The sequence below is a fragment of the Cnephaeus nilssonii genome, assembly GCF_951640355.1.
Source record: "Cnephaeus nilssonii genome assembly, chromosome: 5".
Taxonomy (NCBI): domain Eukaryota; kingdom Metazoa; phylum Chordata; class Mammalia; order Chiroptera; family Vespertilionidae; genus Cnephaeus; species Cnephaeus nilssonii.
This window is the reverse complement of record NC_137076.1, coordinates 31,656,529-31,683,075: the sequence shown is the minus strand read 5'-3', so window position 1 is coordinate 31,683,075 and position 26,547 is coordinate 31,656,529. Positions and strand designations below refer to the sequence as shown.

The 26,547-nt window shown below is 52.9% G+C and overlaps 1 protein-coding gene and 1 pseudogene across 4 annotated transcripts; one reads left to right on the top strand and one right to left on the bottom strand.

Annotated features, from left to right (window-relative positions):
• Nucleotides 1-83: 83 nt before the first annotated feature.
• On the bottom strand, nucleotides 84-18,591 carry STK11 (serine/threonine kinase 11). 3 transcript variants are annotated; one of them, XM_079771568.1, is made up of 10 exons: nucleotides 17,260-18,591; nucleotides 9,502-9,585; nucleotides 8,716-8,805; nucleotides 7,055-7,187; nucleotides 6,843-6,979; nucleotides 5,999-6,126; nucleotides 3,760-3,817; nucleotides 3,478-3,674; nucleotides 1,150-1,368; nucleotides 84-597 (listed from the first exon to the last, which is right to left on the bottom strand). In XM_079771568.1, exons 1-9 carry the CDS (start codon nucleotides 17,547-17,549, stop codon nucleotides 1,166-1,168), a joined length of 1,320 nt encoding a protein of 439 aa, XP_079627694.1. In that variant the 5' UTR covers nucleotides 17,550-18,591; the 3' UTR covers nucleotides 84-597; nucleotides 1,150-1,165. The 3 variants fall into 3 exon arrangements, 2 of the variants coding, with proteins under 2 accessions (XP_079627694.1, XP_079627695.1); XR_013813542.1 differs by lacking the exon at nucleotides 84-597 and adding an exon at nucleotides 1,997-3,180 and having other exon boundaries at nucleotides 1,234-1,368; XM_079771569.1 differs by lacking the exons at nucleotides 8,716-8,805; nucleotides 9,502-9,585.
• LOC307100613 (large ribosomal subunit protein eL28-like) lies at nucleotides 17,756-22,284 on the top strand (annotated as a pseudogene). The gene is made up of 3 exons: nucleotides 17,756-17,781; nucleotides 17,967-18,024; nucleotides 18,907-22,284. The product of its transcript is annotated as a large ribosomal subunit protein eL28-like (transcript).
• The last annotated feature ends 4,263 nt before the right edge of the window (nucleotides 22,285-26,547 follow it).

The window sequence follows — 26,547 nt, the reverse complement described above, 5'->3', positions numbered from 1 at the left end:
CCTGATGGCACGTCCTGCCACCCAACAATTCCCAAACACCCCTCACAACCACAGCTCAAATCGACCTGTTTTATTTTTTCTTAAAAAAAAAAGAAGAAAAAAAAAGAAGAAGAACCAACCAAACAACAAAAAGGCAGCCACCTGGCTCCCACGGGCACTGGGCATGCGTCTCGGTGGGCAGGCCCGTCCACCCCTGATGGGCTGCAGTTTGTTTGAACACACCACTAGGTATGGGAGGTGCTAACATGTAGCAAAGTAAAGGAAAGTCGGTGAGAACCAGTAGTCTAAACGTAAAGTGCACGGCGAGGTCTGTGCAGGGCCCATGGCCTGGCCTCACCCTCCCTTGGCCAGGAAAGGGGCCTAGCACAGGATTGCAAAGTTAACAGGAGGTTGTATCCACTGCCCACGATGGGGGAGGGGGGACAGACCCCAGTCTCTGCTGTCCCCAGCAACAGCCCTCCAGAGCATCCCCCTCAGCTTCCTGAGGGACAGTCAGCACGAAGGGTGTGGCGGTGGCCTTCCTGTGTGGTCAGCAGTCGTTGGGAAGACTGAAGAGGACCTGGGCCATGGCACTTGGCCAGGGCTCTCCGAGACGGGCTGCAGATGGACGGAAGGTGTATCAATCCCAGGTCAGCAAATGTGCTCTGCATCCCCAGGGGCATCCCCACCCTGAGGCACACTGGTAGGGCAGGAAAACTGAGGCCCAGTCCCGCGGGGCTGTCAGATATCTGGAGGCTAGGAAAAGCTTTGCTGACTCGAGGGGCCACCCTTTGAGTCACTCATTGCTCACTGGGGTTCAGCAGGGCCCTTAGAGGCCCTGTGGCTGGGCAGGGGCAGCCAGGGATACGAGGAGGAAGCAGAGACTAGGATTATGGTCTCAGCTAGACCCCAGCCACTCCCAACACCACTATCCTAGGAACAGCCTGGGACCGGGGCAGGGCAAGCTCCTCACCCGAACCCCAGCTTCCCTCTTACACAGGGGCTCCACCTCTTGAGTGACCTCTGCCCCCGACCCTGGTGGCAGTGATCACAGACTGACAGGATTTCGAAGGGCAAAACTGGCCGCAGTCAGCAATGTCCATGAGGATGATTTGGCTGTTTGGGCAATGATCACTTCCGCCCACTCCCGCCATCCCTGCTGCGGCCCACCTATGGCCGACCGCCCTCACTGCTGCTTGCAGGCTGACAGCCGACGGATCTTGCCGCTAGCAGAACAGGCCTTGCGGGCAGGGTTGGAGGCGGCACTGGCCCGGCGCTCTGCCCTTGATCTGCTGCTTAGCTGCACTGAGTCGGTGCCATTCATGCACATGTTCTTGGGCAGGCCCCGGCTCTGTCCATTCTGACTGGCCTCCTCTTCTGGGACTTGTCCTAGGAGGGAGAGCGCAAGTGTGGGCTGATGGGGACCCAAGACGAACACCCCTCCCACACACAGCCGCCCCGTTTCCGTCCCCCTACCCCACACGACCCCACTGTCCTGCCTGCAGGGGTTCTCACCCAGGTAGAGGGAAAGCTGGCTAGCTGGCCAGGACAAGACTCAGATACTTGGTGAAGGACCAAGGTCGTGGGACCTGTACAGGTGAGGGCCTCAGCCCTCTCACCTGTTTGGAGGCTACACCTTGCTGGGCTGTCCTGTGGGACTTGGGGGGGCAGGGCTCAGGCTGGGTGTGTCTCTTCCAGAACAGCCCACTGGGATGAAGGGATCAGTGCCAGGGACCTACCATGATATGACCCCACCCTCACCCTCAATGCATCCTGGCGGCCATTTGCCTAGGGCTTCATGCCCAAGTGCACTCCTGTGCTCACTGAGGCAGAGGAGAGGAGAGCATGCACGGAGGGGCCCACGAAGCTCAGTCAGTGCACACCAAAACCAGGCTTGCTGCCTGAGGCCTGCCCTCCTGTGACATTGGTGGGAAACTACCCTCATCTGCCTGGAGCCCCCATCTCCTCTCCAACACAGAGCCCCCTCTCTGCCCAGAATGTTCAGGGCCCGACTCACGGCTTCAGGAACTTGCCACACCCACTCGTGTGTGCCCAGGTCAGAGCTCATTCCTGCTCACAGGATCCTACTAGACAGAGTACGTAGGGGGTCTCAGCCATCAGCACAGCATCTGAGACCTGCCCCACTCACCCTCGAGGCACTGTGCCGGCAGCAACTGACCAGACCCAAGGCCCAGCTCTCAGGGTGGATGGCAGGACCTCCATAGTGGGGACAGATGAGAGCCTCTGAGGGTGACCAACCGACTAGGATCAGAGTGGGAGGGGTCTCCAAGAGCAGTTCAGGGAGAAGTGGATGCTCAACTTCGGGAATGGACTGTCCCACTTCTGGCATGGAGGACATTCCCAGGCTGGGGATCCCCACCAGGGAAAGGCCACTCTGGCCTCTCACACTGGCCCAAAGGGTACTTGGGAGCCGGATCTGGGGACCTGTCAGGACCCTCACTCAGCCTTGCTAGGACAGTAGGCTGCCTGTTGGTGAGGGTGACACCAGGTGCTTGTCACCTGTCATGGGCCCCAGTGTCCCTGAGATGCAGGACACCTTGCTCCTGTTTTGTGAAGGGGACAGAGGCTCCAGGAGGCCTCAGACCCAGGACTGGAATGTGGCCAGGTCTCCCAGGACAAGGTCCCTATAGGGAAATGGCTAAGCCAAAGCCACAGTGACTCGGGGCCCTAGGGGCACCAGCCCCAAGCTGACCCTGTGGCCACAGACCCCAGGACAGCAGGACTCGGGGACCCTGCCCAGCTCTGCCAAGGACATAGCTCCTGAGGCCCCGCCCACCTCACAGGCTACCACTGCATAATGGTTCTCTCTACAATAAAAACCTACCGCACAGCTGACGAGCCAGGGAGGGAGACAAGCATCACCCACACATAAGCGTTGGGCAAACCTTTATGATGGGGCCTACAAAACCAGCCCCAAAACAGAACAGAACTATGAATGCTGCGAGGGGACACATCTGGCAATAGGTCAGACACCCGGACAGGGTCAGTGAGGGCTTGTGGAGGATGCACAGCCTGGCCCCTACAGCCCAGGTAGGCAGGGTGGCTATGCTAAAGCATGGAGCTCCTCCTCGAGCTCCTGTGTGCCCCCGGCCTCAGCTTCCTCTGAAGAAAGGTCTGTGTACTGGCTCTGCTGGGTGCCTCGCTCCTCTCTAAGCCCTGCCTCAGACGCCTCCTCGCCACCTGGGGAAGCAAGGCCACTGGTCAGGGTTGGTGTCAGGGCCAGGAGGGCCACTAGACCCTCAGGGCTGTCAGAGGCCTCCCCCATCGCTCGACAGGACACGGTGTGCAGTCTGTAGAACTAATGCAGAGGGAGCCTGGGCAGCCTCTTCCCTCTGGATCCCCACCTGCTTCCATGGCTGTCTGTGAGCCCCAGCAGGCCCTTGGGGTCTGTGCTGGTGTAGATGGGCCTGCCTGAGGGCTTGGGGATATTGGGGACATCCAGGTTGGGCTGAGAGCCACTGCAACTGCCAGACTCACCAGGCACGGTGAAGTCCTGAGTATAGATGATGTCGTCCTCGATGTCAAAGAGGTCCTCCTCCCCCTCATCGTCAGCGCAGCCGTGAAGGTCCTCCAGGTAGGGCACCACAGTCATGCCGCGCCATCGGTCCTTGCAGTCCGAGCTTGGTGGGATGGGCACCAGCTCCTCAGCCAGCGGGTGCTTCTTCCGGAACCAGCTACAGAAGCAAGCACATCAGGACAGCCTGGAGCACCCAGATCCCCATGAGGGCCCCGCCCAGCCAGACACCTGAGGACACTCACCTGTGCTGCCTGATCTGTTGTATGGAAAACCTCTTGGCTGGCTCATATTCCAGCATCCCTGAGGAGGGGACCACGGGGGAGTCAGCATGGGCCCCTGCCCAGCTCTACCCCACCCACCTGGTGCTCTCTAGTGGTGCTGGGCCTGTAACTATGGGAACATGGCACTCGAAAATCCAGGACCCTGTCCTATGGGGATATAAAGAGCAATTCAGGCACCAAGGCCCCATGTAGCCACCTGTGGAAAACTGCAAAACCATAAGCAGTGTGGCTGGAAAGACAAGGAGGGGAAACGGCTTTCCAAAATGAGACCAGAACAGGCCAGATAGGATGCAGGCCCAGTCCACAGGTGTTGGACCTGTTGTCCACTTGGGAATGAGGAAGCAATGGAAGCCCCCTGCCAGCAGCCAGCCATCAAAAGCCATCGAATCCGGTGACCCACAATTCCAGCCAGGAGCCCATGACCCCTGAGATGGCTGCAAGGACAAGACATCGTGGGTGTTCATGCACCTGGGGGCAGGTCCCATACTAGGACAATTACTTGGGAAGGACAACACTGGCCCAAGGCCCACCACCAGAGTGGCAGCATCATACTCAAGCCGCAGAGACCCTAGAGCCTTCCGTTTCTGCTGCTCCCACCCCTCACTCCGTGTCTCCGGCTCCCTTCCCAGTGGGAGGACAGTCATGCCTCCTGAACAAGATGCAGAGGAGGTGATGGGGCGCAGTGCTAAGCTCTGAACACCACCCGAGGGAGGGCAACTTTGTACTCAGGAAACAGCAGCAATTTTGGAAGCTGAGGTTCAGAATTGAAAGTCTGAGTGGTGTGGGGAGGAAGAGAGGGGAAATCATGGTGGTGGCCAGCTGCGAGGCCCCCGCCAGCATCTGCTTCCCATCCCTGTCCCCAGATCTCCACACCTGGGCACAACTGCCAGCAATGTCCCTTGAACTCAAGGCCAGGGTGGCTATAGAACTCACAGGGACACCTCCCACCTATCCCAGCTGTGGAAAGACCCTAACTGCAGCGCAGGGGGAGGCACAGCCCACGTGCCCCAGCCAGCAGAGAAAATTAGGGATGGAGCTATCCTGCTAGCATCTGGGGACAAGAATGTCCTGTGCCATGTCATCACCCCACATGGTGCCATTTCAGGCATCAACAAGGGTACAACGGGCACACGGGACACGAGTACATGTAGAGAAAACACCAAACTGACTGACGCCTATCCAGGGAAGGTGAGTCCACAACACCTGACCCTTAGCAGAGCTGAAACAACCAAGCATAGAAAAGCCTTGTGGGGGGAGGTCGAGGGTCAAGCTCTGGGTCCACCTGAGGATGGGCTGCTAACTCCATAACTATCCCACAAAGGTCTACAGGAGCCTATGGGCATTTGGGAGTGTTCAGAGGGCTAGGGAGAGGGAAAAGGCCAGGCCAACCTCTACCTAGGGGCCCTTTTAAGCCAGCAGTGGAAACAGGAGGGCTGCTTCCTAACTACTCGCTCCTTCCCTGTTCCAAGAATAATCAGGGCTGCATCCCCAGAGCCAGCCATCTTCCTCAAAGTCCTGGGGTGGCAGGCCGGACCTATGCTCAGCAACGGAAGCCCAATTCTACCTTCGATGTACTAAATGAACTTATATATAAGAACCAGCTTGACTCAGTTACTAGGAAACTGAAGTATATTTGGGGCAGCTTGGGAACATGACTCGATCTTTCCAGCTGTGCCTTATGCAAAGTCTAGATATTGAGCGAACATCCAATGAGGACAGGGTATAAGGTCAGCCACACACCAGAGCATAAAGACTAAAAGCAGAAAGAGAACATGAGATGGTACTGCATTGATGAATCTTACACACTGGCTGGGTGTGCAACATCTTCATAAACTGTCTCATCCCGACTCACTAACTGCCAACCTCAGGCTGCCAACTAGGGCTCCCACCCATCTGTCCTCAACTTGCCAGCCGTGTGTGGACTCACAGCGCCACCTACTGCACTGACTGGGAAACGCAGGAGGACAGTGTGACCCAGCAGGCAGTAAGTACTATTTCCTTGGGGGTTGGGGGTAGGAGTCAGAGCAGGCAGTGGAGCACAAGGCTCAGCTTCCAGGGGGTCAGCCTTTCTAGACACAGCCATTCTCCATGCCTTGTGCCCTCCATGCTTCACGGAGAACTGTGCTCCTACCCACCCTCGACAGACCCACATCCTGCCCCACCCAGGGCCCATGGTTGGTCTCCATCCTGAGGGCCTCACCTTTCAGCAGGTCCGAGAGTGGGGGGCCGCAGTCGCCTGGGATCGTGTAGTCCCCCTTCCCGATGTTCTCAAACAACTTGTAGATGTTGTCCCCCTCGAAAGGGTACAGGCCTGTTGTGATGTTGTAGCTTCGCCCCCGAGCGGAAGGACAGAGGCCCAGTCAGTTGGGGCTTGTCCTGCAGCTCTGGCCCGAAACCTGTCTGGCACAGGAGCCTCAAACCACCCCCACATATAGGGCCCAATATTGGGGGGCAGGAATGATCTGGAATAAAGGGTGGTGGCTGCACCACTGAAAATACTGGAAACTGCTGAATTGTACATTTAAAGTGTGGGTCACATGGTATATGAATGCTCTCTCAATGAAATACAAACGCCCAGCTGGTGGCTGCCCTATGGCAGACATGGATGGAAGGTTCTCGGGGGGGCGGGGGGGGCTATGCCCAAGCATCTGCAGCATGAGTGCCACTTCAAGAGTGAACAGGGTCCCAGAGAACTCTGATAGGCCAATCAGCACTGTTATTCAAAAGTGCTCAAGGACATGCCTCATCAGGCCAGCAGACCAAAGCAGCAGAATGGGGCGTGGGGATGGGGGAGCACACAGCGGTTGGCCAAGCAACACTTTCAACTTGCCATGTCTGAAAATTCTCAGTATAAAGCATCAGGACATAAGGTACCCACAAGATGAGTGTGGCCAGTTGTCAACCAGTGGGAATAAAGACAAATGGGGCCCTTGATAACTGAAGGGAACACAGCCCTCATTCCCACCCACAGGGGCTGGTTCCAGAAGCCCGTAGGCAAAGCAAGGGTGGGTGAAAACGGGGGCCCATAGTCCACAGGCACTTACAGTGTAACCCCAGCCGACCAGATGTCCACCTTGAAGCCGGAGAAGGTGTCCAAGCCATTGGCAATCTCAGGTGGCTGGAATGCTGGGGAACCCTGGCTCGTCCTGCATGTGTCATCCTCAGCGAAAGGGTGCAGGGCCTGTGACAGAGCCAGGCGGCCTCAGGAAGTGGTCCCGGGGAGCACCCGGCCCTCACCCTGGTCCTGGGGTCCTACCTCGGCCACACCCAGGTCAGAGATCTTGAGCGTGCCACTGGTGGTGAGCAGCAGGTTGCCCGGCTTGATGTCCTTATGCACAATGCCCTGGCTGTGCAGGTACTCCAGGCCATCCACCAACTGGCAGAAGTACCTACAGGACACAATGGCCTCCTGGGGTCACCCAGCAAAACCAAAAACAGGAGGCAACAGCTCGGGAGCCACCAGGGCGAGCAAACAGAGAAATGACAGTTCAGGAGGTCCCTCAGGGAAACATGGCTCTCAGGTAGGGCTGAGCCACTGCTAGGACCCTGAGGGCTTTAGTCACTCCTACCCAAGGCACCTAGGGAGGGCACAGAAGGGCTTCTCCCTGGCTTCCCACCTCCCTCTCTCAATCAGACAACCCTTCCTTTTATATACACTGAGTGGCCAGATTATTATGATCTCTGAACGCATAATAATCTGGCCACTCAGTGTATATAATAAGAGGTTAATATGCAAACTGTCCCCTCGACCAGCAGGCAGGCCGGCCAACCGCCCATGTCCCCTCCCACTGGCCAGGCTGGCCGGACCCCACCTATGCATGAATTCACGCACTGGGCCTCTAATACACACACACACACACACACACACACACACACACACACACTGAGTGGCCAGATTATTATGCGTTCAGAGATCATAATAATCTGGCCACTCAATATATATACATATATATACTACAGGCCCTGTGCACGAATTCATGCACGGGTGAGGTCTGGCTGGCCTGCCCAATCAGGGTCCATCAACCTCTGGCCAGGGGGAGGGGACACCAGAAGTTGGCCAACTGGCCCCGCCCCCAATGCAGGGGGGAGGGCTGATTGGGGGCAGGGCTAGCCAGGGGGGAGGGGCCATGGTCAGTTGGCCAGCTGACCCCGCCCCCTGGTTGAACTCCCAGTCAAGGGGACAATTTGCATATTAGCCTTTTATTATATAGGATATATATAATTTTTAAAAAAATTGACTTCAGAGAGGAAGGGAGAAGATAGAAACATCAAAGATGAGAATCACTGATCAGCTGCCTCCCACACGCCCCCTACTGGGGATTGAGCCACAACCCAGGCATGTGCCCTGACCTGCAATCAAACTGTGACTTCCTGGCCCATTGGTTGACACGCAACCTCTGAGCCTCACCAGCTGGGCCAGGTAGCCCTTCCTTACTCTCCGCATCAGCTCAAGTGATGTGTAACACTCCCTCCCCTCAATTGCTCTGGCATAGACATAGCCAATGTAGCCCCCCTGAAGCCCTCCATGGGGCCAGAGACCTGGGCTTACCCCACTGTTCTTCCACTCACACCACAGGCCACCTGGTCCTGCAGCAAGGAAGGGGGATGCTACTTCAGGGGGGCTAGCCAGCCAGCGGCAGTACAGATCACTGTCAGGGGCTTCCTAAGGATCAGGAGGTCTCAAAGCCTCAGGAGCAGGCACACTGGGGCAGAGGATGCACAGAAAGGGGCTGCTGGCCCAGGGTACTGGTATTGCAAACTACCCAAATTCTGAGTTTTAAAGCACACTTGAGCCTTTAATTCACTGGTAATCAGAAAAAGTTATTGGAACACAGGACTGAGTCCTTGAAGCCCTAGGGTCTGTAGATGATATGGCAGGACAGAGAGGCAGCCATAGGCCTGGCCATGCACACTCACCCATGAGCCTGGCACACAGGGAACCGCTTCTCAGGCACGCTGTCCAGCATCTCCTGCATGCCACACACACAGTACTCCATGACCATATACGTGCAGTGCTAAGGAAACCACGGCTCAGCCCAGACTCCACCCCAGGCAGGACCTGTCCCCAGGGATAGCTGGGAAGGCCCTAGAAGGTGGTGGTGGGAGACCAGGGGCAGCTGGGACAGGAGACCATAAGTGTCCTCTAGTCTCAGGTCAGGAGTGGGGTACAGGGGAGAGGCTGCAGGGCCAGACAACCCAAGGTCAGGCAGAAATTCCCCACCCCTAGCTGTGTCTCCACCGAGGGGAGTCTTGAGACATGGACAGAGGAGCCACATGCTAGGAACTCTGTCACTACACCTGTGAGTCAGTGATGGGCACTTGTGGAAGGACACTGACCCCTCAGAGGGACCCTGGGCCCTCATGAGCCTGCTTCTGGGAGCTGGAGGCAGCCGGGGCCACACATTCTGGAGAGCCTGTCCCCCTCAACAAAGGGCAAAGTCCAAGGACACTCTTGTATTCCAGAGTCATACCTCTGGCCCCAGAAGGCCAGGCCCAAATGCCGGAGGTAGGGGGTATGCCAGCCACGGGGCTCCTAAATGTGGGGTCACCCAGACTGAGGCCAGGAAGTGTCTTCTCTCCAGACCCAGTACTCCCATTTGGGCCATGGCGCGACAGGGGGACACCAGATAGTTCTAGAATAACTGGGAAGACAGACGCACAGGTATCATGGCCCAGGTCCCCCACCCCAATCCCGAAGGATATATCTTCTGCTTCTCCTCATTGTAAAGCACGTCCACTAGCTGGATGACGTTTTTGTGCCGCAACCTCCGCAGTAGCTGAATTTCCCTGGAGAGAGGACAGAGCATCAGCCAAACCCTCTGCGTGGTGGGATGCAGAGCTTGCCCTTGGGTGCCATGCAGAGGACACATCAGCTCTGAGGTGCCAGGAGAACTGGGAGGCTCTGCCACTGCCCCTTCCACTGAGCCAGTCTGCACAGGGACAGCTGGTGGGGCCTGAACAGGGACAGCACAATCAGGACACTTGTTACCCATTTTAACTGAAGATGAACAATTTGTTTTACAAGAGACCACACTCAGGGACAGCAGAGCAAAGGTGGCAATGAGCACCTAGAATGCAGAGCTGTGCTTATGGTGCATCCCCAGAGATGGGGTTGTCATACAGAAAGGCTAGGCCAGTGATGGCGAACCTATGACACGCGTGTCTGACACGCGTAGCCATTTCTGATGACAAGCGGCCGCTGAGGCGGCCGCATGCCGAGGATGAAACATTTGTGAAATAATGTTTTTTCCTCAAAGTGACACACTACCCGAGTTATGCTCATTTTTTTGGCGAAGTTTGACACACCAAGCTCAAAAGGTTGCCCATCACTGAGCTAGGCCATGCCCACCCCTTGCTGTCTCCTAAGGATTCCCTTCTTCTCCCAGCACTCTCAAGTCCTGCAAGAAGGACAACCCCACCAGCCCTCCTAGAATGGACACCAACGCGCCACTGTCAACCTGGCACCAACCACACCCGTTGGCTTGTGACAAGGGCTGGGCATAGACCCTGGGCACAATACTGCTTACTCTGCAAGTGGCCTTCCATGAGCCTAGTCTCCAAACAGTCTGAGCAGGAGGGGCCTGCACAGGTGGGGCACTGGGGGGCAGGAAGTGGTAGGGAGCTCCTCAGAAGGCTGAAGTTACTGGGTGACATAGCAATTCTGCTCCAGGTATGTACCCAGAACTGCAGACACGCATGCAGAAACCTGCATGTGCACACTCATGGCAGCCCAGAGGCCCAAATTACAAACCACCCATGTGTCCATCCAGAGGACATGGGCCCTTGGGCGCAGGTAGGGGAGCCTACAGTGGAGCTCCACATGCCTGACTGCCCAAGCCCAAAAACATCTTTACTTTTTTCAAATATATTTTTATTGATTTCAGAGAGGAAGGGATAGAGAAAGAGGGATAGAAACATCAATGATGAGAGAGAATCATGATCAGCTGCTTCCTGCACGCCCCCTCCTGCGGGCTCAATCCTCCAGCTGCCACTGGGGATTGAGCCCCAAACCCGGGCATGTACCCTGACTGAGAATCGAACCGTGACCTCCTGGTCAATGCTCAATCACTGAGCCACGCCGACTGGGCCAGAAACACCTTTCCAAATGCGGCACAGACAGCCCACAAAAATATATGACTGCATTGGGAGTGGGAACCCCGGCTGCTAATTGGGGGCTCTGGAGTGCATACCCCAGGTCCTCACTGATGAGGATCAGCTCCAGAGATCTGCAGCCCTGCATCTGGAGATCACTTGGGGCCCATCTCCTGCACTGTGCCCCCCTCTGCTCACGAGTAGGACAAATTCTGACAGAAATTGGCTGATGGCACCGTTCTCTGCAGTAAGACAGTTCAGTGCTCTTGTTGATGTCAATAAAGTGTGTTATTAAAAAAAAAAAAAAAAGAGGCCCACTTGCTTAACTTAATGAGGCTGACCCACTGGGGTGAGGTGGGATGAGTGTGGGAGAGTGTTTGTTCACTTGTTTGTCCAGTAACTGGATCAAAGCACTCCATGTAAACATGTAAGTCCCATAACTCACACCAGGAAATAACCGACACACCGTCAGCTTCGCAGAGATGGGAAAGTGGGAACCTTGTGCCCCCAGCAGCAGGAGCATTTGTGTGGATGGTGCCTCAGGTGAGGTAACTGGAGACATGCCATTACCATGACCTGAGCTGCCTACGAAAGAACTAGAATGTAGGTGGCAGCCACCAAAACCATCACTAAGTGACCTCGAGGGCACAGAGGAACTTCTATCACGGTCTCTATATTGTCCACTTCTACAAGCTGCTTCTCTGGCCAGAAAATGAGAATAATATTTAAAGAAAAAGAAAAGTCCAAGTGTCCAGCCAGGATGTAGGAAGTGAACAAGAGGAAGTGGTGCCTTCCAGGTCAGGAAGGCTTGCCTCTGCTCCTTGGGAACCTGCCCGTGGCAATGCCCGAGCAAAGTAGATTGTTCAGTGACTCTGATGAACAGAAGAGAAACTGAAAAGCCACCTCCACACTCAGCCTGAAACACATGGGAACGGGCAAGGGAGACAAGGCCAGGATACAGCCACTGCTCAGAACCACCTCACCTTGCTCCCCTCCAGACAGATGCAGGGCAGGCCCAGGGCTAATGGCGGCTTTGACAGAGGGACACTGAGCAAGATCCCCTCACCTCCTGGTCCTTCTGCTGACACTTCTAAACACAGGGCAAAGGGCCCTCGGAAGTGGGAGAAGGAATAAAATAAGGGGAAATTAACTACATTGCAGTTCAACACAAACACTTGTACATAAACGCTCACAGCAGCAGGATTTATAATAGGCACTAGATGGAAACAACTCAAATGCCCATCAACAATAAATAAACAGAATGTGACCCATTCACACACTGGGATATTACTCAGTCATAAAAAGGAGTGACGTGCTGACGCTCCCTAAAACATGGATGGACCTTGAAAACATGAAACTCAGTAAGAGAAGCCAGACATAAAAGGCCACACAGTATATAATTCCATTTATGTGAACTGTCCAGAACAGGCAAAACCAGAGACAAAAAGTGGGTTAGTGGTTGCCAGAGGCTGGGGAGGGCGGGTGGGGAGTAACTGTTGATGGGGAAGGGTTTCTTTTGGGATGATGAAACGTTCTGAAATAGGTAGTGGTAAAGGTTTCACAATCTGTGAAAGTACTAAATGCCACGGAATCACACATTAGTTAGGTGAGTTTTATGCTACAAAAATTGTCTCTCAATAAAGCTGTTAAAAAAATAAATGACAGCCTCTGGCCAGTGTGCTCAGTGGTTAAAGAGTTAATCCACACACCAAAGGGTCTCAGGTTCAATTCCCAGTCAAGGGCACATATCTGGGTTGCAGGTTTGATCCCCTGTCCCAGTCAGTCAGGTGGGGCACGTGAGGGAAGGCAACCAATTGATGTGTCTCTCTCACGTTGTTCCCCCCCCCACCCCCACACACACTCTTGCTAAAAAAGTCAATGCAAAAAATATCCTTGGGTGAGGATTAACCAAAAATAAAATAAACAACAGTTCAGCCACAGGTGGATGATGTGAGATAAAGGGAAAGTCAGCTATGATTCCCCACATACTCAAGGGTGAAGAGCCAGAATTCTACATGGACTTTGGCCCAGTGCCTCATGCTCCCACTGCATCTCATAGTCCCCCCACTATCAGGGAAAGACTAGGCAAATAGGGAGGCCCCCAGGACATCCAGTGCAGCTGAGCCTCAGTAGATGGCTGTACCCTCTTGCTGTTGGCCTCACAGTGGGATCCTTCTCAATACTGAGGAGGGTAGGCATCCCAGCAGGTACAAGTACCTTGTAGAGGCCACTCGGGACAGGAATGAGAAAGCCAACGAAGTTCAGGGCTCTGGTCCCCAATGCGCTAAATCACAACCATTTACCATCCAGATCCAAGTACCTGCCAATCACGGCAAGGAAGTCCCAGCCTGGTCAGGCCCAGGAAGGACACTAACTTCTACTCCCAGAGCCATCACCACTCTGCTGAGGATCTGGCCACAGAGGGGGCAGGCCAGCCGAGGGAAAAGAAACAGCCAGGGTGGCCAAGCACATCATACTGTCACTTCCCTAACACAAACAGCAGACACATAACAGAAACCATACTCAATAGAGGATAAGCTGTAATGTGACACTGAGCTGTGGTGGACCGGTAGTCTGCACACAGCTTATCAAACTCATGCACCCTTCTTCTAATCCAGAAACTCCATTTCTGGCGATGTGCCCTTCATACCCTTGAGCTTGTCACGCAACATGGCACAAAGTAACTCACCAACACAGCAAAAACGTCCACAGCACAGGGAGGACCACACTCAGCTAATATGAAGAGAGAGACCTACCGTGGGACAGAAAGGTGGATTGGCTTGGGCTGCAGGGCAGACCACGCCACGACTTTGCATGGTCCTAAGCAGGAGTGAAACTGTTTCATGTTTCTAAACATGAAAACAAAACAAAAAACACACATAAAGACCACTCTTGATGACATGTGAGTATTCTCTCAATTCGTCATCTGTGCAGTTGTACTGGGGTTTCCCTCAGCCCTGATCAGGGCCTGCCTAGCTGGACCCACTCATCACCTACACCCCAGAGTGTGCCCACCTGGTAGGGAACTGTCTATACCTACAAGAAACCCTGCCCCAAGAATAAAGATCAGGGATGATCCCCAAACACCTTCTTTTGGGCTCAATCTGTGCAGTTCTACTGCCTATTGGAAAAACAAGTACATTCAATTTATTGTTTCAAAGTGATCCTTAGGGGAATTTTATTTTTTATTAAAATTTGTTTGGATAAGGTAAGAAAACAAACAAAAAAGGAAGTGGAGCAAGATACATCAGTATTAAGATTACAAGAAATTTTTTCATTTTCACTTGATGCTTTTTGGAACTTTGCTGTTTTATAAGAACAAGCAAGGGGCCACGTACAGACCCACAGCAGCCTTCCTAGAGGAAGCCCATGAAGGAGAGAAAGGCATTCTGAACTGTCCCACCACTTGGGCAAACATTGTTCTTTCAGAAAAAAGCTTTGATCCAACTGAGGCTTGTCTAGAAGGTTCTGGACACTCCTCTAAGAGAGCAGTGACTGCAATGGAGTTTATTAAACCTCTTGCAGACAAAGGAGCCTTTTTCCCTTGCAGTGGGCTAGCTGGCAGCAAGGGAGCCCAGCTCTCCAGGCCAGGGAGCTGACAACTGTCCCCTCAGCACCAGAGACCTGCATGGGGTAGGCCCACCCAATTTTCTCTTGTGGACTTGTGGAACAGCAGAGCAGGGGCTCGAGAAAGGAGGTGCAGCTGCAAAACCAGTTTCTAACCCCAGCTGCAAAACCAGGTGGATGGGACAGCTCTGAGCCAGCCCAGCACTCCAAGGGAAAACTCACCAAGGGGAACCTCTGCACGCAGGTCCAGGCCTGAGTTGATGAAAGTGAGCACTGGCTCAGTGCCTGCTACTGACACCTTATGCTAATTGCCAGGCTGGCTGAGGACCACCAACCACTGGCCACTCTGGCCTGCTTCCCCTCCATTTCTTCCCATACACACTTCAGGACTCAGCTCCATGCAACTCCAACACTACATGCCCACATGTCTCCATACGCTCTCGGGACTTCAGCTGACCCTTCAGGAAACCAGGAGCAGGATGCCAGCGCCCTGTGGCCCTCCAGCTGGGTTCTGGTCATTTGTGTCTCTAGTGGAGCATGAGGGAGCTCTGAAGTGCCCTCTAACTTAACCTTGGCGTGTAGAAACTGCATCTCCTGAAAGTGTGCCTTTATCAGAGGTACATTACACCTTAGCAAAGGCGGGGGGGGGGGGGGGGGGGGGCGCTTGTCTACCCTGACATGCCCTCCTTCATGGTGGAGGAGTGTAGACCTTCTGGGACCTGCTAACCCTGCTACCACCAGTCAATGCCCTGATCTACTTACACCAAGGCCCCCTATGGCTAGCAGGGTGGGCTTGGTGGATGACTAGCCAGACAGATCAATTGGTGCTGGAACCCAGCCACTGGGAAAGGACTCTGGGAACCCCTCCTACCTCGGGCTGCTGCTCCCGAGAGGCTGGGGCCTGGGGTGCACAGCAGCAGAACATCAAGTGGCCAGCACCAGAACAAATTGATGGACCAATGCCGATTCCATCCAGAGGGCTCAGTCAGGCGGGAAGAGACCAGAGCCCATTCCAGGACAGATGGGATTTGATGCCTAAGAGGAGCCAGGAGGACAAGGACAACCCTGGAGAGCAGGAGGGAGATCCATTTCCAGGGCAGCATTCCAAATGCAGGAACTCACTGCCCTCAACCTGCAGCAGTAGCAATCTGGCTGCCTGAGGGCCACATTGTCCCCACAAGCTTCTAATGAGAAAACATGACTTAGGGCCAGCAGTCCAGTGGGAGTTTCTAACTTGACAGTGAGGCTTCACTTGGTCCTCAGGAGGGCGTCTGCTTTTAGGGCCTGAGTTTCCCCAAGGACACACCATGGCTCCTGCCCAACCCTCACCTCACAGGTGAGAGACTGGTACAGAGAACTGACCAACTGGCCCAAAGGTGCCCAGCCACACCTTCTCCCAGTGTCTTCAAGGATGAGCTGTAAAAGGCCTCACCAGCCCTGGATAGAGCGTTGGCCTGAGGACTGAAGGGTCCCGGGTTCGATTCCAGTCAAGGGCACATGCCTAGGTTGCAGGCTCGACCCCCAGTAGGGGAGCGTGCAGGAGGCAACTGATCAATGATTCTCTCTCATCATTGATGTTTCTATCTCTCTCTCCCTCTTCCCTTCCTCTCTGAAATCAATAAAAATATATTTAAAAAAAAATGGCCTCACCAAAACACAACCCACCTTGCCCACTGCCCCACCCACCCCGCAGGTGGCTCAGAATACCAGGCACTAACAAGGAGCCCTGTCAGTCCAACCCCAGTTCTCTACTCCATCCCCCCTTTCCATGCCCCCAGGTGTCCCAGAGCAAGTGAAAACAGCCCAGTTCTCCTGCCTGTGGGAAGGAGGGAGGTGAAAGCCCACCCAGTGAGCGGCACTTCCAGGACTGGCCTGGCCAGCCTGCTTGCCTGCTTGGACCAGACAGGCCAAGGTCACAGTAAGCCCTGCTGCCTGGCATGTTAGATAAACCTCTTCTGGGAATCTAGAGGCTGGGAGGGGCGTGGGTGTGGGTAGGGCAGGGTTCCACCCCTGGCAGCAATAAGAAGGGACACCCCCCCATCCTGAGACTAGAAGAGGAAGGAGACAGAGCTCCCACCGCCCTTGGGGGACTTTTGATAGCAGACCTGGGCACTTCCAGGATATCTAGGGGGCAGATGGCGCAGAAGAAATTTATGTAAAAAGTTCACTAGGACACAAGCAATTCCCCTCTGGGGGTCACTGGGCCTGCAGTCAGGGATATCTAGTGACATCCAGACCAGCAGGAAGGGATAAGTACCCCCTGCTGACTGATAAGCCGGTGCAAACAATTATTTTTGGCAACTACAGGGTTCCCCTCCAACAGGATAAACAAATCGCATTTCGCCTGGCGCTAGTACCATACTGGCTGCTCACTAAGCAGAAAAACTGATGGCCTCCAAGGCCGTTTCCGGGCAGAAACTCTCAGGGCCAAACAAACACTGGCTGGCTCCACTGGGCACCTAAGTTCTTTGGACAGCTGGCAGAGCCAGGGAAAGAGGGACATGCCCCCATGGAGGACAATTTTGACACTGGCACTTAAGAGCCAAACGCACCAGAACCCAGCTACAAGCTAGCCTGACTTCCTGAAAGTACTTAAGCACCTTTCCAACGACACTTTCTCTGGCAAGGGGGATGCAGGAACAGCTGGTCACCTCAGGTTAGGAAGGAAGGAAGGAAGGAAGGGAGGGAGGGAGGGAGGGAGGGAGGGAAAGTAAGGAGGGAGGGAGGAAGGGAAGAAAGGACGACCACCCTGGCGGGCCTGGGGACATCCAAAGCTGTACAGGTCAGAAAGCCCACACTTACTTCTTCACGTTGGCTTCCCCATTGGGGATCCTCCGCAACTTCTTCTTCTTGAGAATTTTGACGGCTCTCCTGCACAGCGTCTCCGAGTCCAGCACCTCCTTGACTTTGCCGTAGGACCCCTCTCCCAGCAGGTCCCCCATCAGGTACTTGCCAATGAGCTTGGCGCGCTTGCGGCGGGGCTGGTAAATGACCTCGGTGGAATCGATGCGGTGGATGAACGTGTCCATTCCCACCGACATCAGCTCGCCCTCTGTAAACATGCCCAGTTGCTGCGGGTCTGCCACATCCATCCTGGACCCAAAGTTTCAGACTCGCGCCGCAGGGCAGTACCTTATCCCCTTTATGGATGACCTGGTGAGCGGTTCTTCTTTTTGTCCGTCCCCCCCCAAATTCCCTTCTCAAAAAAAAAAAAAGTCAACAAAAACGCAAAAGAAAAAAAACAACAACCCTTCTTCGAAAAGAAACGATTGTACTAAACGTGAGTTCAAGAGGCGTGATGGTCCGAGGCCCGGGCACCCAACGGTGCGCAGCGCCGCAAGTTTCAACGCGACCCGGCCTGGCAGCTCCGGGTCGGGCCGGAGTGTCCTCGGGGGCCCTGGGGAGGCCGGTGGGGTTGCGAAGTGCTAGGTCATCCTCCAGGGACTTTAGACCCTCCGGCAAACATGGACGCGGCCGAACCAAGTCTTCTCTGGGCCGTCCATTACTAGCGGGCTGTGGCGCGTGCCCGTAGCCCCAGCAGGCCCCGGAGCCCCCAAAGCTGGGCAGGTGAGCTTCGCTGGGGGCCGGGGCGTCTCCGGCAGGCTCGTGGTCCTAGGCGTCCCGAGAAGTGGCAGGTGCCTATCCGGCTCGGTCGGCTGCCGCCAGCCCCGGGCGCGTATCGGGGGTCGGGAAGTCACCTGGGGCACTCCCGCCGCAAGAAGCAACTTCCGTGGGAACCGGCCTCCAGGGCGCCCCCAAACCGGCCTGGGACACACAAGCGGCCTCGCGGGCGCCCCCCACCCCAAACGGCAGCCCGCGCTCGCTCTCCGACCCGAACGCCGTCCGCCTCGGCCCTCGAAGCGCAGGGGGATCGTAGAACTCCGGGCAGGCGAAGCGACGCAGGCCCCAGGCCCCGGGCCGGGGGTTCCCGATGCAGCGGGGACCGGGCAGCGCGTCCCCCGCCGCGGCCGCCCCAAGCGTGGAGCAGGAGGGGCGGGGCGGGGCCCCAGCCCATGCAAGGCGGCCGCGGTGCCACCCGGCCCCGCCGCCGCCTGCACGCCCGCCTCACTTGCGAGCGCCCCGGGCCGCCTCCCGCTTCCGCACCCGACACGCCGCCGCCATCTTGTTTACCTCCCGCCCCCGCCCTGAGCCGCCGCGCCGCCGCGGACCCGCCCCTCGCGACGCCGACGTGCCCGCCCGTTGGCCCGGACGGCACTCCCCGCCCCGCCCCGCCCCAGCCGTCTATTGGGCCGTTTGGACCCGGGCGGGCGGCCGAGCAGGGATAGGTTCGCGCTCGGCTCCGCCCCAAGGGTGGATACTGCTTGCTCATTGGTCCGCAGAGGCACCGCCCCCTTGGGGCGGGGCGGGAAGTGGACGTGGGGAAGTGAGGCTGCGGCGACGACCTCGGAGGGGTTTGGGCCTGTGGTTGGAGGTTGGGGGTGCTAAGAGGCTCCCCGGAACATCCGTGAAGCGGGTGTAATCTTCGTGGGCCAGGACGCGGCTCGGGGACTTAGCAGGGTGCCTTCCAGCACCCCCTCCACCCGGGACTTTTCTCCAGACGAGGTCAAGGGTCAAAAAATAGCCCACCTTTTCTCGTCTCCGGCTGCCGCAGTGAGAGATGCTGCCGCTGTGTCTGCCCACCTGCAATGGATGGTGTGAGGAACTGCTCCAGCTTCCTGATCAAGAGGAACCAGCAGACGTACAGCACCGAACCCAATAATCTGTAGGTCCGCAACTCCTTTCGCTACAACGGACTGATTTACTGCTAGAGGGTCGGCGTGGAGCTGGCAGCCAACGGCAAGGGTGTGTTGGTCGTCAAGAAGCGGAGATCCGGCCAACGAAAGCCCGCACCTCCTACCTGTAAGAACGCCCGGGCAGTATCCAGCACTTGATTCGCAAGAACAAGTAAGTACCTCCCGGAACTGCGCATGGCCGCCATCCGCAGGGCCAGCGCCAGCCTGAACAGCCAGAAGCCCGAGAAGGTGAAGAGGAAGCGGGCTCGCCCCACAAAGAGCTCCTGAGCACCCTCCTCCCCCCAAAGCAATAAAGGTATTAGCCAACTTTCCTATGGGGGGCGGGGGAGTCGCCTAAAATGGTCAATTCAAGGCAGACCTTGATTCTGGGCCTGTTTCCTCCTCTACAGAGTGGAGACTTCATCCAGATTGACATTTCATGACCAGGCTTATCTCAAGGGTAGAAAGAATGAAGTATAGCTGGGGTCCTGTTTCCATAAAGTAAAAAAGGGGACTATATATTCATATCTGCAAATGCACAGAAAAAAATTTCTGGAAGGATACTATCCTCCAATTCCCTACCAGAGGGTGAGAGGTGAGCACGTTGGTCTCGGCCCTAAAGGAATTCAGGAATGAAAAGGAAGAACAGAGCTGCAGCGAAGTGCTTTGGTTGAAAAAGGTTGACCGAATACAGTTGTTGAAGCTGAAAATAACTCCCTTGTAGCTGGCCCCTCATTTCTACTTTTCTGCATTTTAGCACTAGATTATTTGGCCAGAACAAACTGTCTGTATAAAGCTCCTGATTTACAAGTCAAAAAGTAAAGACGTTGGAAGCTGACACATCAGATTTGGGGTCCAGGCTGGGTCATGTGTCATGACCCTTGAACTTACTTAAAACTGCAAAATTGAGTGTGCCCATGTACATGTTGGGGACAATCCTTGAGTTTCATCAGAATCTTTTTAAATTAATTTATTTTAAAATTAAATTTACATCAGATTCCCCAAGGACCCATATAAAGGGATATTGGTGGCCTGGCTCAAGTGGCTTAGTGATTGGAGCATTGGCCTATAAAAGGAAGGATCAAGGGTTTGATACCCGGTCAAGGACACTCACCTGGATTGCAGGTTCCATCTCTGCCTCCGTGGGTCAGGGCTCGGGCTTTCTCTCTCACGTTGATGTTTTCCTCTCTCCCTCCCTCCCTTCCTCTCTTCCACTCAAAAAATCAATGGAAAAACTATCCTTGGGTGAGGATTAACAAAAACACACACACAAAACATATAAGGGGGATTAGTTTGGCTTTGGGGAGAGGAGGGGGCACCAGCATACCAGCAAGTCCAAATAAAAACATGCTGATAGGCCCAAACTCCTTTTTTAAAAATATATACTTTTTAAATTGATTTCAGAGATGAGAGAGAATCATTGATTGGCTGCCTCCTGAACACCACCTGACCAGGAATAGAACCATAGAACCGTGACCTCCTGATTCATAGGTTGATGCTCAATCACTGAGCCACACCAGCCGAGCCCCAAACTCCTTTTGAGAAGGAAATAAAAAAGATCAGAGCACAAACTAAGGAAATAGGGAAATTAATGAAGCAAAAAATTATTCTTTGAAAAGATCCAAAAAAATTCACAAAACTAGATTAGCCCAAAAGAAAGACCAATATCAGGAATGAAAGAAAGTATATCAGTCACCACAGACCCTACCCATATTAAACAGATTAAGTGCTAGGGACAATTCTATGTCCATAAATTATTTTTTTTATGCCCATAAATTCAACATCCTACTTGAAATGCACCAACACCTTGAAAGACACTAAAATGAAAGCTCACTCAGGAAGAAATACATCATCTGCATAGTCATATCTATTAAAGAAATCTGTAGTGAAAAACCTTTCAACAAAGACTTGTCCACAAAAGTACTCCCTCACCAACTAGGGAAACAAAATACTTCTATGGAAATAAAGACTTCACATGTTTAGTTTGATTGGTCAGAATAGAGCCACTCTTAATTGGTCAGTGAAAATGCAAATAAGGATATAGCTAGGCAGCTGTGATTGGACAGGGAAAGTCTGAGTCCTATTGGTCAAATTTGGGTCCTAGAGCTCTCTTATCAATTTGACTTCACTTGGAAGCTTAGTCTGCAGCTTTTCCCTTACGGGGAGCTTGAGAAAGAGGCCCCTATAAACAATGAATGGTAGACTATGGTTATGAATTTGGGCCCAGTTAACCACAAAGAGTCCTTGGCAGTGGGTCAACACAAAAGGCTCAGATGGTTTCATTAGTGAATTTCAACCAAACATTCAGGAAGAAATAACATCAGTTCTAAAAAAATATCTCCCAGAAAATAGAAGAGGAGAGAACACTACCTAACTCAATTCCTTTTGGTAACTTCTCTTTCTTTTTAAAGACAAATACCATATGATTTCACTTTTTATTTTTTTTAATCCTCACCTGAGGACATTTTTTTCCATTGATTTTTAGAGAGAGTGGAAGGGAGAGGAGAGACAGAGAGAAACACCAATGTGAGAGGGATACATCGATTGGTTGCCTCCCGCATACCCTGGACCAGGGCCAGGAGCCTGCAGCCGAGGTACGTGCCCTTGACTGGAATCGAACCTGGGACCCTTCACTCCGCAGGCTGACACTATCCACTGAGCCAAACTGGCCAGGACTTTTTTTTTTTTTATGATGGCATATGACCAAACTTTTTGGAATCTGGGGGTGTCTTTGACAATCTTGGCATCTATAGTTCCTACTCTCCTTCACAGAGCCCAGACTCCTCTCTTGATATGCAGAACATATGGAGGGACTTAGGAAATATCAGGTGACCATTGCAGAAGGTCCTTGAAGGTGAAATCTCTGCTCAGTTGCCACCTCCTCCAAGAAGCCCTCCTGGTCATTCCCTGGAATGTAGCCTCTTTCCAGTTTTTCTTCTTAACTCTTGTCACCATCAGAAATTGTCTCATTTATGCCGAAACCGGTTTGGCTCAGTGGATAGAGCGTCAGCCTGCGGACTCAAGGGTCCCAGGTTCGATTCCGGTCAAGGGCATGTACCTTGGTTGCGGGCACATCCCCAGTAGGGGGTTTGCAAGAGGCAGCTAATCGATGTTTCTCTCTCATCGATGTTTCTAACTCTCTATCCCTCTCTCTTCCTCTCTGTAAAAAATCAATAAAATATATTTTAAAAAATTGTCTCATTTATATATTTCTTTACCCATTTTCCTTCTATCTCTGGCACTAGACTGGGATCGCTGGGGCTGGGGCTGAATCTGGGTCTGTCTTGGTCGCTGCTGTGCCCTCAGCAATGAGAGCTGTGAAGTCCAGTACAGCAGCCACTGGCCACATATGACTAGTAAGCTCTTGTAATGTGACTGTCCAAATTGAGATATGCTGTGAATGTAACTATACACTAGATTTTAAAGGAAATATGTTATTAAAATTAACTATAGCTGCCCTGGCCAGTGTGGTTCAGTTGGTTGGAGCATTGTCCTGTACACCAAAAAGTGGTGGGTTAAATTCCTGGTCAGGGTACATAACCAGATGGCAGGTTTAATACCCAGTCAGTGGCATGCAGGAGACAACTAATTGTGTCTCTTTCTCTCCCATCGATGTTTCTCTTCCTCCCTCCCTCCCTCCAGGGCCTAAGACCTCGGTAGAGCTACTCTCAGCCTCTCCTGGGACCCTCTTGCCGGCCTCAGCCCTTTTCCCAGCAGAAATCCTCAGTTGAGGCTTCTTAGCCTCTCACTTCCCACTTCTATTTCCCTTAAAGGGGGATTAACAATACTGTCATCAAATATTAGGCCATTGGTAATGAGATGTACTATTATTTTATGAATTTCCACAAATAAGCAAAGATTAAAGAGTGGGCAGTGTGGCTTAGTGGTTGAACACTGACCTATAAACCAACCAGGAGGTCACGGTTCAATTCCTGGTCAGATGCCTGGATTACTGGCTCTGTCCTCAATAGGGGGCATGCAGGAGGCAGTCAGTCAATGATTCTCTCTCATTGATGTTTGTGTGTCTTTCTCCCTCTCCCTTCTCTGAAATCAATAAAAATATATTTTAAAAAATACTTTGGGTTAAAAGAAGCAGCCTGACCTCTGGGAAGGTAAACTATGACAAATGGGAGTAATCATAGGGCAAGGCAGGAGTATAAATACTTGTGATAGCCCTGAGAAAAATCTTGTCCTGAATTCTCCATCCTCACCAACCTGCAGGTTTTGCTAAGGATCCTGGGTTGCAGGTGTGGGCCCCAGGTTATGAGTGGGAGTCTTCAGATTATAAATGGAGGGATCTACACCGACACTCATGTCCAGCCAGCCCCCAGACCCACTAACCCCTGCAAAACCCTTTTGCTTTCTCCCCAAAGACCCCCTTCACTACTGGAGACGGAGGGAGCCAACTCTCCTGGTCACTCTCCAGGACGGCTGCCCCCATCCTGGATCTGTTCCCACTCAGTGGCTTTCATGAATGTCGAGTTCCTGACTACAGGTCCAGCTCAGACCCTGCCCTGACAAGTGGGCCCCCTCAGGAGCCGGAGGAGTCTTTCCAGAGATCAGCTCCCTCAGGGAATTCAGCTATGGTTGCATCTTAGGATGTGCTCCAGGTCTGTGTGAACATCTGTGGCTACCAAGGGGCAGGTGGCGGGACCGTGCCCAAGGCTCCCTGGGTGCTTGTGTGTCAAACTGAGGTAAAAAAGGTTTCAGATCCACACATGGTCTCAGAGCAGTGACATGTGGATTGTTACCAGTAGGGTGGGGATGCCCAGACACACACTGACAGTCACCTGTTCTTCACTCTGGACCAGCGGTCACCAAGGTCTACACTCCCCCACCGTGATGGAGAGTGGGTGGGGCAGTGGTTGCCAACCACTGGTCCATGAGGTCCGAAAGTTTGGCGACGGCAGCTCTAGATCGTGCTGTATGCCCTCCTTCCTGCACTGTGGACACTGGGCTGATCATCCTCTGTGGGAAGCCGAGGCACTGTGGGATGTGGAGCAGCCTCCCTACCTTCCACGCAATGCGAAGAGCACCCCAGTCGTGACAATCACTGCTGTCCCCACACAGCTCGGGATCACCCATGGCTGGCAATCATTGGTTTAGCGACACACATGTATTTATGGATGAATGTTTAGCATTTTGCTTTAAAATATTTCTGGAGTAATGTATTTGGGAGAAAGTGACCTGATACAGCCCCTAAGGTTTTTTAAGTTTTCATTTATTGATTTTAGAGAGGAAGGGAGAAACATTGCTTTGTCTCACTTATACATTCATTGGTTGACTCTTGTATGTGCCCTGACCATGGATCAAACCTGCAACCTTGGCATATCAGGATGACACTCTAATCAAGTGAACTACATTATTTTTATTTTTAAAATTATTTTTATTGACTTTAGAGGAGAGGGAGAAACATCAATGTGAGAGAAGCACTGATTGGTTGCCACCCCCCCCTCCTTACATACCCCAACTGGGACTGAACATGCAACTTGCACATGTGCCCTGACTAGGAATCAAACCAGACCTTTCAGTTTACAGGACAACAATCAACCAACTGAGCCACAGTAGGCTAGGGCCACATTATATTTTATTTATTTTTAAACATATTTTATTGATTTTTTACAGGGAGGAAGGGAGAGGGAGAGTCAGAAACATCGATGAGAGATAAACATCGATCAGCTGCCTCCCTACTGGGGATGTGCCCGCAACCAAGGTACATGCCCCTGACCAGAATCGAACATGGGACCCCTCAGTCCGCAGGCTGACGCTCTATCCACTGAGCCAAACCAGTCAGGGCTATATTTTATTTTTAAATATATTTTTTATTGTTGCTATATTATAGGTATCTCCCATTTTCCTCCCCTTCCCCCCTCTTCCTCCCAGCCTCTACCCAACCCTCCCACCCCCATTCTTCACTACCATATTGTCTGTGTCCTTGGGCTATGCATATATGTTCTTTGGTGTATCTCTTCTCATCCCCGCAACCTTACATTTTTTTTTTTGCAACCTTACATTTTACATTTTTTTTACAATGCAGCCACACACAGATTGATAGCTACATAGAGGAAAGAATGGATTTTCAAATATGTAATACAGTAAAAAATGTTACTCGAAGAAACTAAATATTGAGTCTTTACCACAAAATCCTTCAACTCTTCTCCACATTTGAAAATGTTTAAAAATATAATTCAAGGGAGGAATAGAGATGTATCAAGATAGGCCAGGAGTTGATCATGGTTGAAGCAGGCACAGGGTTCTGCTTTCTCTGTGACAAAATGTTAGGACCCCAACTGGGTGGCCCAGTTGGTTAGAGCGATAAGATTGTGGATTAGATCTTTGGTCAGGGAACATACAAGAATCAACCAATGAATGCATAAATGGGTGGAAGAGCAAAATATATTTTTAAAATCTTTACTGTTGAAAGTATTACATAGGTCCTCCTTCCTTTTCACTTCTCCCTTCCTCTACAATCAATAGAGAGAGAACCAAGATGGCGGCATAAGTAAACACCTGTACTTGCTGCCTCTCACAACCACATCAAAACTAAAACTAAAAGACAAAACAGCCCTAGCTGGTTTGGCTTAGTGGATAGAGTGCTGGCCTGTGGACTGAAAGGTCCCGAGTTGGATTCCGGTCAAGGGCACATGCCTGGTTGTGGGCTCCATCCCCAGTAGGGGTCGTGCAGGAGGCAGCCGATCAATGATTCTCTCACGTCATTGATGTTTTTCTCTCTCCCCCTTCTTCTCTGAAGTCAATAAAAATATATATTTAAAAAAAAAAGACAAAACAGCTATCATCCAGAACCACAGGAAAGCTGGCTGAGTGAAAGTTCTACAACTAGAAGGAAAGAAAAAAGTGCATTGAGACTGGTAGGAAGTATGGAAGTGTAGAGGCATGTGCGTGGAATGGGCTGGAAACCGGGTGCACTGTTTTTTGTTTTCAATCGAGAGGGAGATACAAGCTCCCAATTGCTCTGAACTCCAGTTCAGGGCGAGACCCTGGGGACCCAGACTCATACAGGAAGAAACTGGACTGTCTGGCATCGGGGCAGAATGCAGGGCAGCTTTCTCTCAGAGGTGCTCACAGCGATCATTGTTCCTGCTTGGGAGCGCAGGACGGAGACACAGGGACCTCTCTGGTACAAGGCTGACTGGCAGCCATTGCTGTTTGCTCCACCCTGGTGATTCCCTGAGACCCTGCCCCACCCAATTTACAACCCCACCCAAGCTGTGCACAATGCCTTTTGTATGTGAATGGCCTGTCCTTTCTCAGCCTAAAACCTGTGAATCTGCAGTTGGGTCATAGAGCCCCAAAGCTTCCAATAGAAGGCCCAAGGCCCAGCAGCAGCAGCCTGCCT

Coding starts and splice junctions, on each gene's coding strand:
- STK11 (XM_079771568.1), bottom strand. CDS start 17,549: ATGGATGTGGCAGACCCGCAGCAACTGGGCATGTTTACAGAGGGCGAG. Junction 6,980..7,054: donor CTGACCTGGGTGTGGCCGAG/GTAGGACCCCAG, acceptor GCTCTGTCACAG/GCCCTGCACCCTTTCGCTGA. Junction 3,675..3,759: donor CAACAGATCAGGCAGCACAG/GTGAGTGTCCTC, acceptor TTGCTTCTGTAG/CTGGTTCCGGAAGAAGCACC.